This window comes from Bombus terrestris, chromosome 6, assembly GCF_910591885.1.
Source record: "Bombus terrestris chromosome 6, iyBomTerr1.2, whole genome shotgun sequence".
In the NCBI taxonomy this organism is placed as follows: Eukaryota; Metazoa; Arthropoda; class Insecta; order Hymenoptera; family Apidae; genus Bombus; species Bombus terrestris.
Window position 1 is genome coordinate 22740068 of NC_063274.1, and position 12620 is coordinate 22752687.

A 12620-nucleotide genomic window follows, 5' to 3' on the forward strand; every position below is an offset into this window, starting at 1 on the left:
TTCGGGATTACAGAGTTCTATTTCTTACATAATAGTCCTTATTCTGCATCTCGTTATCTATACTTAATCTAGCTTATCTTATCTTATATTTCGTAACAGATTCTTTGACCAATTTAAAACTTTATCTCGGTGCGGTTGACGTGTATGCTCGTCGTGTAAAATAAAATGTTACCATTTACTATAAAAACCCAAAATTTTAGTAAAAAGTAATATAAATGACATTTAGTGATACGTTTCCTTTATACTTTTACTAAAACTTATGTATTTTATTTTATATATATACATATTTTTATTTTATACATATTTTATACATATTTTATACACATATATATAAAAAAAAGATTTTGATTATTTGATTATTTTCTTTGTTATATCGGTCACACTTCGTATAATGTATTGCTTTTTATAAATCGAGTTGATTTTTTTTTCCTAATGCATCGATTATTCCTCGAATTGTTTTGTGTACTTTACTTTATTATTTTTTGGCAATTTTTAAATTTTTAATATCAATACCTTTTTTCAACAACAAATTGTTAATTTTTTATCGAATAGAAATGTAATCCTTCCTCTCGTAAAATTTATAATAGGAGCATTTACCCTGCGGTCGACGTGTATACTCGTCATTGTTTGATTTTGCCTGCGCACTCTATAACGAACTTTTAAAACTAAACTCCGTAGTTAACAGATTAAGAGAAATTGTCAATTAAATTCTTTATATTTTGCTTGATCATTAATTACATGTAAAGGTGTGTATGATAATTGTAGAAAGTTTTGTACAATCTATGATACACGTGTCGTTTGGTTTCTTTTCCAGGCGTTACAAGTGATGTCGAAGGTGATGAAGGAGTGTTGGTATCACAACGCGGCAGCTAGACTAACCGCGCTTAGGATTAAAAAATCTCTCGCAAACTACGGTGCGATGGAGGACTTGAAGTGAAACGAAGAGAATCAGCAGGTCGTCGAAATGACCGGAATACTAGAAGTGCTCGAAACATACGTGGACATTTACTTTAATTGTAATACTTTTATCGCAATAACACTTTTAAGTGCCGTGTTACTCCGCGAGTGAGCGAGAGAAAGCAAGGGGAGAGAGAAGAAAGAGAGAGAGAGAGAGAGAGAGAGGGAGAGAGAGAGAGAGAGCATGGAAAAAAGAGCGAAACAGAAAGAGATAAGACATTTGGTCGAAAGTGAGAAATTCTAATAGTTGGATCAGAAAGCCTAACGAAAGACTGGTTAAAAAGATATTTAAAAAAGCGAAAAAATCAGACAAAAAAAAGAAATAAATGAAATGGAGGTGACGTTCCTTTGATCGCGTTCACTTGGTCGAGTTGTAACCCTAATTTCAAGTTTCAGCTTGTACGTATAAGGTAGCGGAATTATTCTATGTAAAGAAGTCGTAGTCGGGCAACTGAAAGAACATCTTGTTTTAAAAGATAAAAAAAAAAAAAAAAAAGAAAAAGTAATAAAGCATGTAATGTCTAACAGAAACATGGACAGGGTTGGTGATGAATGTGCAAAATGAGAGAATATCAGGGCGTTCAGTTCCTGACGATCGATCGATTGGTTGAAACGGAATAAATAAACATGCGTAAAGTGTTCGGTTAATCGAATATGATATCGTGCCTGATCACATGTCACACACCTCTGCTGTATATTTATTAATAGTAATGATAAGATAATGACGTATATAAATTATTGAGTAATATTAATGAATATTATTGAGTAATATTAATAAATATTAATAAATTTGTATATTAATATATACACATATATGTAATTACGTATATTCGTTGTTGGGCGATCCGATTCGATTAACCGAAGTAATTTGTTCGTCGACTAGTTTGTAATGGCAATCATTTCAGCAAGATGATTAAATAATTAACTATCGAATTCGATTGACCGATCGACAATGATTCCTGACAGGTGGACCTTCCTCGTCCAGCGTATGGGTTGAGACGACTTCACGAGAAAATAATGGCCTCCGCGTCATAATTTCATATGTTTTCGCTCTTTTCCTTATACATTTTATACATATATAGTTTTCCTCCTTTACTCAAAATTTACACATAGTGTCATATGGATTTATTCGCCTATTTTACCGGTGCGTGCAGAGACTAAGTTTCTTTTTCCTTCTTTTATGGGAGCGTATTCATACACATCATGTTAGAAGAGAAATGCATATCCTTATTTCTTGTTTTTGCGATTAGACAGAGTCGAATATTTGCATCGATTCTGTACATATATACAGGGTAGTTAGCAAGAGCCGAACAATTTATGGTTGTCGAATAGACACAGTCACACAGAAGTATACGTGATTTTGTTTTTGTTTATAAGAGAAACTATGATCGAGATGAATGCTTAAACAAAAGAAACAAAAATAATAGTATTCTTTATTTAGCATTTTTACGTGATCTTTTATTCAACAGAAACAAACAATACCTTTTACATATAGGTATCCTTTTCGCAACGGTAAATTTCCAATTATTCTCAAAGTTTTTACAACGAATGACATTCGTAGTTTTCTACTATTTGGTTTGGTTCGTTAACCGGATATTACACACACACGTACACATATACACACATTCTATACACACATATGGTACGACTACACGTATTCTTAGCGTTAGACATACCCAGATATTTTGCTCAAGACGAAATATTTTTGCGTATTAATCGTGATACGCGAGCTGAAGGCGGTGCGTCATGATACGCGGGACTTTCGAAGCGTGTTTCCTTTGTAACACAGGAAGGCTGAAATTAAAGGGTGCTAAGCTCAAGAATGAATGTTCGTTTATGTATGTATGAAAGGGACAGACTGAGCAACTGTGGAATAGAAGATAGAAAATGGAAGAAGAGACAGACTGCGAACCTACGACTGAAAGGTAGCGAAAAAGAGAGTTTTAAAAGAGAACAAAGAGGAGAAATGAAAGCAAATTGATACAGAAAAAAAAAAGAAAACAAAGAAAAACATTGGAGAAACTATATTTTCGTGAATTTTTTCATGGATCGATGAGAAAGGGAAACATAGAGAGAGAGAGAGAGAGAGAGAGAGAACGATGTTGATGCTTCAATTACGAACGCGTGTTCTCCTTGAATATTGTTAATTATCGCTCCGATTTTTTCATGAGTGATATTTTATACGTTTCCTTTAGATTCGCGTTTTGAGGAGCAAGATAAAAAATATTCATGATTGTAACACGCGTTCCTATGTGCCGCGGTTCTCGAAAAGCAATCATGAGAGACGGAGTTGTGCACGTGTTTGTTACATAGTGAAAACGAGCGAGTAATATGGAAATATGCGTATGGTATGTCTCTACGAAGCTAAATTGTGTTTAACGACCACTCGTCGCGGCTCCAAAGACGGTTGATTGAATCGGTAATGTTAAATAAGAAGAAAAAGGAAAAAGATAATTAAGGACGTCAAACTTTCTTCGACGGAGGTACGTGGTTATGTTATCGTATATTATCGTGAAACAGAGCCGACACATTCAGAAAATGTGAACAACAAATGTGAACACAAGAGAGCATAATTGGAACCGGACAGGAATGAACATGAAATAACAAGAACGATAGGAAATAGATAGTGCGCAAGAGAACACCGAGAAAGAAGGGAAAGGGAAAATCGAGTCATTGTCATCCAATAATCAGCGTAAAAGTCTACAAACTTGCGATTAATTATGGTATAATTAATGGAGGGTCCTTCGATATGCACATAATTGTATTTTTATATTGTTTTTTTTTTTTATTAACTGCGTCCCTGAAAGGGAACGTTCAACGGATTTTTCTCTTTTGTTTTTTAAAAGGAACTTTATAAACCATTCGAAACCCAGCTGCTACGACCCTTTTATTACGAAAAAACAAAGAAAAAAGAAACAATCACAATGTCGATGACTCTTTTTTTTTCTTTGGAAGAAAAGCAACATCGACAGTAAGAATATTGATGTACGATCCAATTAAAATTTGTGTATAAACGATATAAATCTCTTATAAAGGTGGGAACAAGACGTATCTCTAGAATATTTTGTCAATAAACAAATTAATAAAATTCGTTTCTCTTCGACGACCGATGATGAGATTCTTCTCGTAATTCATCGACCGAGCGTTATCGACCAGAGATGCGTTTATTCGTAGCGACATCGTGAACGCTGCAATCTACCAAAAGACTGAACGATTTAATATTGTTCGATTATAGTAAGTAAACTATTTTACATAATCCACGAAAGAGAAGGAAAAGGAGATGATACAGTAGCTGTTAAACTCGTGACGTGTTCCGTGCGTGCATCCGGCTCCTAGCTCGCTGCCCCAATTTTTTTTTTTTTTTTTCTTTTTTTTTTTTTTTTAATGAACGAATGCTTCTTCGAGGGAGGGGGGGCGCATTTTTTTCCACCGACGTTCTTCTCGTACACATTCCTATTACGACGTAGGTTAATTTATGATATTATAAATAATAACAATACATCCATAGAATTACTGTGGTTCAATGTAGTTCTACCAACAAATTCACTCAGAATTTATTTGTTAAAACGCGTTTGAAAGAATCACCTTGTCGTGGAACTTCATCGACGGTAACGTGTTTTCACAGATGTTTCCATATTACTAGTACAATTTTGTGCCAATAAGAGATATCGAGTTTTAATTAAAATGAGTGAGTGAGGGAGTGAGTGAGTGAGTGAGTGAGTGAGTGAGTGAGTGAGTGAGTGAGTGAGTGAGTGGGTGAGTGAGTGAGTGAATGAGTGAGTGAATGAGTGAGTGAATGAGTGAATGGATGAGTGAGTGAGTGAGCGAGCGAGTGAATGAGTGAGTGAGTGAGTGAGTGAGAATAAATGAGTGAGTGAGTGAGACCAATAATGATATAATGCGCGTTCTTACATACGTAGAGACGTTCGTTGGAGGAAAAATATCTTTAATTTAACTTGTTAAAGCCTCACATGTTACCAGTGCTTTTTCTTACTGCCCCATTTTATAAACACGTTTTATAAAAAGTGTTATTCTAGACTTTAGACTGAAAAGATTTTATCAAGAATAGAAGATGAATTATAGGAGGTTCGAAAAAACGTTGTGTTAAATTTCGTAGGGGTATATGATATGTATCGTACTTATCGCAGTAAACGTTTAACACCATAGATAAATTAATTATATACGATATATTCTTTTAATTTTAAATAATATTACATATAAATAGGCTAAACTAAAGTACTTTATAACTCTAAACAAAATAACTTTTAAATTCTTTTTTATTCGAAGTATCTACACAATGTTATCAAGTCACTATAACGACCACTACATATTTTCATTTATAACAGGAAACAAAATCACTTCTAATACTTTGATTGCCACGCCAAAATCACATGTTTCGCTCAAGACGCCACGGGAGTATTTTTATTATTTAAAGCATATAATGGTAAAATAATAATAAATTGATGATGTAAGACAACATTCTTCCCCAATGGACCGTTTATCTTGTTGGTGGTCACGGGTGACCATCGTGGCGCCTTGGTAACAGTTGATAGCGACATATTATAACAAGGCTTCGTTTATTTCAACAAACCATTCGCATTCGTTGTTTCGTCGTAAGCAAAACGTCCAGAATATATTGTTGAAACGTGTAGAAGATATTAGTAAACAGTATTTGCTCATTCTATATAAAATAGTACGATATACTCACACTGCAACTTCAATTATATGATTGTAAAGCATCATTTACGATTATTTTCTGAGTTGTGTTTATAATAATATTCGTAGATTACCCCTCAAAAATATGGATGCAAACACAGCGCACTGTTAGATGCAAGATTTGTTCTCATTTTTTTTTTTTTTTTTATTGATGTTCTAATAAAAATGTTTAATTGTTCTTATTTCAAAGCAGTTAAAGTTATATTCAGAACGTCCTAACCGTCAATTTTCATTCAATTTTTACAAGTGTAAGAAGTTCAAGCGCTGCGGTCACAAATGACCACCGTGGCGTCACAGGAGAAACTGTGGCCGGTCATATGTGACCAACTGTGGCAGTCAAAGTGTTAAGCACTTTTTTATTCGAAAAATTTTTCAGAAGTTACCTGCTATTATATAAGCGTCGTTGATCTTTGTTGTTTATAGCAGGCTGTTTCAAAAACCCCATATATTTGCGCGATTATTATCGAGTCGAATCTCCAATTTAGATTCTAATTAAAGAGTAAGAATAATAGTATCGATCCTGTGTCCATTCCGTCGTGTTCAGACTCAATCAGGAACTTTTGTCGAGCACTCCTGTTATAGATATGATCTCCATATCTCCCGCCGTTACATTTTCTAAGCAATTTTCGTGGTCGATGACGTTTCAAGAGTCGAGGATAAAAGGACATCGTCGCCTGGGTCTCGAAATAGCGAACAGTCTGATTCATATCCGACGAAATGCCAAACTGCCAAATAGTATATTTTACACCCTAACTCTCCCAACCCTCCCCCTGTAACGCTCTTCTTTGCTCCCTTACCGCTTAATAAGCGCTCCCCAACTCCCTACCCCTCGATTTGTACAAAACGAGAAGGTGAAAGAGAGAGAGAGAGAGAGAGAGAGGAAATAGTGAAAGATAAAAAAAAAGAAAGCGCAAATGTGCAAAACGTAGAGTGTAAACCTATATCGTGTTAGAATGCGAGAAACCTGTACCTTCGAGGCGATGCTAGAGATGTCTAGCACCGTCCGCTTTTAGTTTAAAGCCGTGTTCCATCTTTTTCAGTTCGTCAGTTGCGTGCAGTTTAGCAACGATGCATATACATCAGCGATTACTGTCGGAAAGGTTTTTAAAGAAAAAGAAAACAATTTTTTAATTTTTCGTTGTGTCGCGTCGTTTCAATTGAACGTTGGACGTTGACGTGTTGATCGAAATATTAATTCCTTGAAATTGTCGTAAAATTGCCTTGGGAATGTTTTAAAAATAATCTTTGTAATTTTTATAAAATGATTCTTGGATTTTTTTGACGATAACGTTTGTCTACGTTGACTATAGATATTTTACTATTTAACGATTTTAATAATGATAAATTTATTGCTTTGAAATTGAGGAGATCCTTTACTCTTTTATTTTAATATTCCTAATAATTAATAGTTATACTGCTTTTAAATTTATTTTTATTACTCTGAAACTTGTTTTTTTATAGCCTAGAGTTATATGAATATCCTATTATAATATACACGTGTACAATTCTATACATTAGTCAACACGTCAACGCGTATTTTATAATGTTATTGTAATTTTTAAGTGTTAATCAACGTGGATGTTGGAACGTCGCTGCGATTCTACTCTTAGCTATTACAATTGCGTTATCACATTTTGCGTCAATTAACTACATACCAAATTAACGTTGATTAACGTTCGCATTATATTTGCAATTCAATCTTTTCGTGAAAGAGAGAGAGAAAGAGAGAGGGAGGAATTGGCATATGTTGGCGTGTGTTAAAAACACACGTGTGTAGACTTATTCCTGCGTCCTTTGCCTTACGTTACCACTCATTTTTTATTAACGATACGACCTTTTGTTTTCTTAGTGGTAGTAAATTCGTTCCACCCCATACTTTTCATTTCTATTTTCATACGAGTTTTAACACGAGTTTTAATGCCACGACACAAATCGTTTTTTCTTTTTTGAGATTCTTTTATTATTTTCTATGAGGACACAACCTTTCTTAACGCTAAACCTACCGACATTTTGTGTATACCTATTCCTACCGTGTGCGGTCAAAATGACCGGTGATTAAAGAAGTAATAGTTTTTATGATTTAACTTAGATAATGGTTAATTTATAACTAAATGTATATAAAAAGATGAACTTTCATAAAATTTCGTCCAAATTTACTTTTGTTTAATTTCAATTATAGACTCGACACTAAACCTACCGACACTTCGTATATACTTAATTCTACCCTGTGCGGTCAAAATGACCGGTGATTAAAGAAGTAATAGTTTTTATGTTTTACCTTGGATAATGGTTAATTTATAAATAAATGTATATAAAATGATGAATTTTCATAAAATTTCGTCCAAATTTACTTTTGTTTAATTTCAATTATAGACTTAAATAGAATTACACTTTTATTTATATAGGGATATATCTTATTCAACTTTGCTGCATTTTTTACAAATTATCTTATTATCAAATGTACATTTGCCGCATAAATATTTCCCGCATCTTAAACAAATTTTCGCAATTTTGTAACCTTTACAATCTTCTACTTGACAAATTTTTTGTACTAATGAATCTGAACTTGTTGATAGTTTTATTGCATGGTTTTTTCTCCGCAATTCTTTATGTAAAAGTAATTTATGCACTAGATTTATAACAATTTTGTGAATTTTCTGTAAATTGGACACATACTGTAGATACCATTGCAAATTTATTGGTTCGTAAACATTGGCTTCTTTCGTTCTTATCAAATCGTATAAACCTCATAATTTCAGCAAAGTCATTCCTGCTCATTGTTTTTGAAAAAAATGCAGGTCTCCAAATTTTATTCCACAAATATGAGACATCTAAATTTTTTGCCTGATATGCACCGCGGGCAAATTTTATAGCAGAGCAATAAATGCATCTAGTTTTGTTGCATCTAGCTCTCTCTTAGTCCCCAATACTTTAAATGCTTCTTCTTCTGTACATTCTATTATATGATCCCCTATATGGTGATCAATGATAAGATAAAATGCCGTTTTTACTTATCCTTTCATTATATGCCGTTTAACATATTCCTAAAAATATTATGAACTGATGTCCTGCCAGGTTTGGGACTTGCATCTATTTCTTTCCAAACTGTTCCATCGGACCCAGTTTCACTCTCTGCTGTCAACGATAATTCCTTTCCTTTTTGCCCTTACGTAAACGCTTATTTATAATATTCAACCCTTATTCGGTTGTAAATAGCTTTTCATGTCGTTTTTAGTTGCTGAAGTTTCTGGTTCATCGCACACTAAACAGTCTTCTATGTCTGTTATTTTTTTTTATAATTTTTTTTTTAAATCTTGACATTTCTAGGGTAAATATTTATCACAGAATAATACCATGTACGGAATACAAAATTATTGTCAAATTCGATATATTTTACTTTTCCTTTTATAACAACTTTACACAAAACGTTCTGAGATGCTTTCTGTCTGAGTTTTAGAGAAAACAAGTTTAGATGTCGACTAATTGACTAACAAACCGAGATGTATTCTAGTCGAAAAGACAATAGGAAGTAAAAATATGATCTGTGACGGTGATATTTATACGAAAATATTGATGAGTATTAACCGTTCTCCACCAACGGTTACTCGAGGGTGGAGTTGAAAAAGCTTTTCCCGCGTTTTATAGCAATGAGCAACAACCCTAATAAACTTTTCGACTTTTAAAATGTTTGTAACAATGGGCTTTAAAAAATGCTAAATTTTGTGGCGGTTCCTTAGGATTATTATGGGCCTGAGTTGATATGTTTTGACAGCTGGTGTCTATCTTGATCGAAGGATGGATTCTTTTATGGCAAGATTACGGGTGCAACAGCTGTTATTATTTGTTATTTATGATCTTGTTTGTTATCTGACCTTGAGGTAGCCTTTTCTTTGTACTGATTGCATTTATTTTAAGAATAACTAACATATTTTGTCGGGTGATCAAAATGACCGCTCACGGTAGGCAAGGCAGAGTACAAATTTTTCTCAACAAATAAAAGAGCAAATTAGAATTAAATACCGAAAAATATATTATATGCATGTTTTAGGAAAAGTCAGAAATTATCAAGCGATATGATAAAGTTTAAATATGGTTAAATTTGTGTAGAAGTCGCGAGAGCGGTTAATTTGACCGTGTCGGTAGGTTTAGTGTTAATCACGCGAAAATTCGATGTTGTATTTCAAGATTCGTATTATACGCTTGTATCCTCGCTTCATAGTTTATATTTCCCTTGCTATTGCTTCATGTGTGTGCGTGAAAATTTGTCTTTCCTTATTTCAGCAGGTAGTCAAATTTCTTTTTTTGCTTGTTGCGAAAGAACGGAAATGCGTAAGACATGTAACTATAATGTTGTTTTCTTGCTTTAATCTTGTTGTTTTATTAAAAAGAAGAAGCAATTAAAAAAATATCTGTACCTACTATTATTAGGATTAATTGTAATAATTATTATTTTATTATAACTTCATTATTACCGTAGCGACGATCTTTCTGTTTACCATCTTTCTTTTCCCAATGTATTATATCCTGTACATAACGGTGTAAATGTTAATCAACGACTTACATACGATAGGGTGAGCACTTGTAACTTTCGTAATGACGAAATGGCTTGGTGGATGGTGTACTTTCTTTTGTTTTTCTAGTTTCACGTAACGTATGTTTGTAACAGGCATGTTTTATTCCAATCCGATTCGTACGATTGCGATTAGAAAATATAAACGTGTCGCTAAATTAAAAAGCAACTTAATTATATCGACTGGACAATTGAGTTCTTTTTTCTAGAGTGTAACAAAATCGCCGATCGTAGAAGTTGGATACGAACGACTAGGTTGAAATAGATCTACGACTAGATAAAAAAGATTGTATATAAAACATTATTTTACGATGCTTATATTTATTCTAATTCTGTTAATCGACTTATTCGAATTTATTTTATAGCTGATATGCTTAATTTTTGAGATAATTTAATGTTTCAAAATATTATTGACAAAATCGGTTTTTATTCTAGGTGATGAAGTATATATTTTATGTATAATAGTGTTCCCTTAAATCTTTCAATGAACTTAGGATCGATTTTAATATTAATAATAAAAAGCATTTTCCTAAAATTCCTTATGGTTTGAAAGTAATAGCCTAAACTTATCTATATTCTTGGTTTTTAAGTCCTTTAAATTTCCTATTCCAAAAATTAAAAATTTTAATATTTATAATAAAAAATCTACTACAGTAAAATTGTAATTCTATCGATTTAATAATTCATATATTTATGTCATTTTGTTGGGTATAACACATTAATCAGATAATTTATAATTACACTTTTATAGTTATAGTATGATTATCAAACTTATAAAAAAGTACAGAATTAGTGGAATTAAAGGTACTAGGTTATTTCTTCCTTACTTCGTCCAAAAGGTGATCTTCGATCAGCGACACGTTTATCCTATATCCTGTAAGTAAATCATATCGATGAGCAAAATTTTGTTCCACAACAACAAAAAATGAATAAAGAAATACGTAAAAAGCATTGTATAAAGTGGATGAAACAAACACATTCGTTCAATGATTGATCACCTACTGTTACTGTATGATGCGTGCCGAACGATGTGGGTGAATCTCAATACTACTAATAGATATACGTACCTAATGTTATTAATTATTAATTAACGATTGATTTGTAATTATAACGGGGCCACGGAATTCTTGAGGCTCGTCGAGCGCGAATCCGTTTGATTGCCTTTTCACGCGATTGTCTTTTTTTACGATCTCGCGAATCAAAATTACATTTTTTAACAAAAAGGAAAACTAAAAAAGGAAAAAAAGAAGAAGATAATTGAAATGAATTAATCACCGAAAATACAGTTTGATACGTGATGTATCTATTCGAAGACGAGGTCGCGACTCTCGCGAAATACTCGAAGCCTCTTGCGTTGCGTGTCCACGCAGACTCTACTAATAAACGCCATAGTGATCTGACAATGAGAAATAATTGGTTGGAATAAATTAAATTTACATTGATAATCATCTTAAAATCAGTCATTGTCAGGCGTTTCCGATTTCTTTCATGAGTCAACGACTCTTCCACTGTATTCCTTACTAGATTCCACTTCCTGTCTTAATTTTAATTCCATTTTATTTCATTTTTTATTCTTATTATACGGTGAATTATTTTTCAAATTGGATTTAGAATAAACCCGATATTTTTCTACAGAAATGGCAATATGAAGGACATAAAGTATATGTATGGTATATATAAATTATTTATTTATTTCTCGGCTTCGAGGCCGAGAAAAAGGACTTGGCTGACATATTTATAATTCTCGTTGATTAAACCAACTTCGAAAAGGAAGGCAAATATCTGAATTCGTTGAGTGTATATATATGTCGGAGATGGAGAGACACCGGAGCCTTCCGTTGAAACCGGGGAAAAACCCCTAATATTGTAGTTTGGATTCCACCATAGCCGTAGTTAAACAATCACCGTCCTTCAGCCCGATTGTAATTGCCTGCAATCTATGAGAATGAGTTTAGGTTCGAGGTTTTTTTTTTTTTTTTATTTATTTATTTATTAAAATTCACAATTTGTCCAATTTGGACATTTGGTGGAATTTTTTAACGGTTAAATTAGCATGTTGGTGCTACCCCCAGCGGGGTACCATCCTCGTGTTTCTTAGGTTATGTCCTTTATAAGGTCTGCTGGGTGCTCCTTTTTAGTCTTCTGTCCATATTTGTGATTTTGTATGTTTCCGCAGCTAGCCGGTTTATGTGTGTTGCTATTCTTAATTTGTATTTCTCGGAGTATCTGTTGATTTCTTCCTTGACCGTTGGCATTCCCAGGTCCCTTCGTATATCTTCGTTTCTGACATACCAAGGTCCGTTTACTATTGTCCTGAGGATTTTAGCCTGTATTACCTCTATTTTGTTTATATGGCTCATTGCTGCCGTCCCCCATA

At 33.3% G+C, this 12620-nt stretch overlaps 1 protein-coding gene across 7 annotated transcripts in view; it reads left to right on the forward strand.

The window, feature by feature from the left end:
* The window catches only part of LOC100643263 (TGF-beta receptor type-1), a 68478-nt gene extending 64418 nt beyond the window's left edge, over positions 1 to 4060 (forward strand). For all 7 annotated transcript variants that reach the window (XM_048406421.1, XM_048406424.1, XM_048406419.1 and 4 more), the window contains one exon: positions 815 to 4060. In XM_048406421.1, coding sequence (XP_048262378.1) covers positions 815 to 937 — 123 coding nt within the window. In that variant the 3' untranslated portion in view covers positions 938 to 4060. The remainder of the gene's footprint in view (positions 1 to 814) is intronic.
* The last annotated feature ends 8560 nt before the right edge of the window (positions 4061 to 12620 follow it).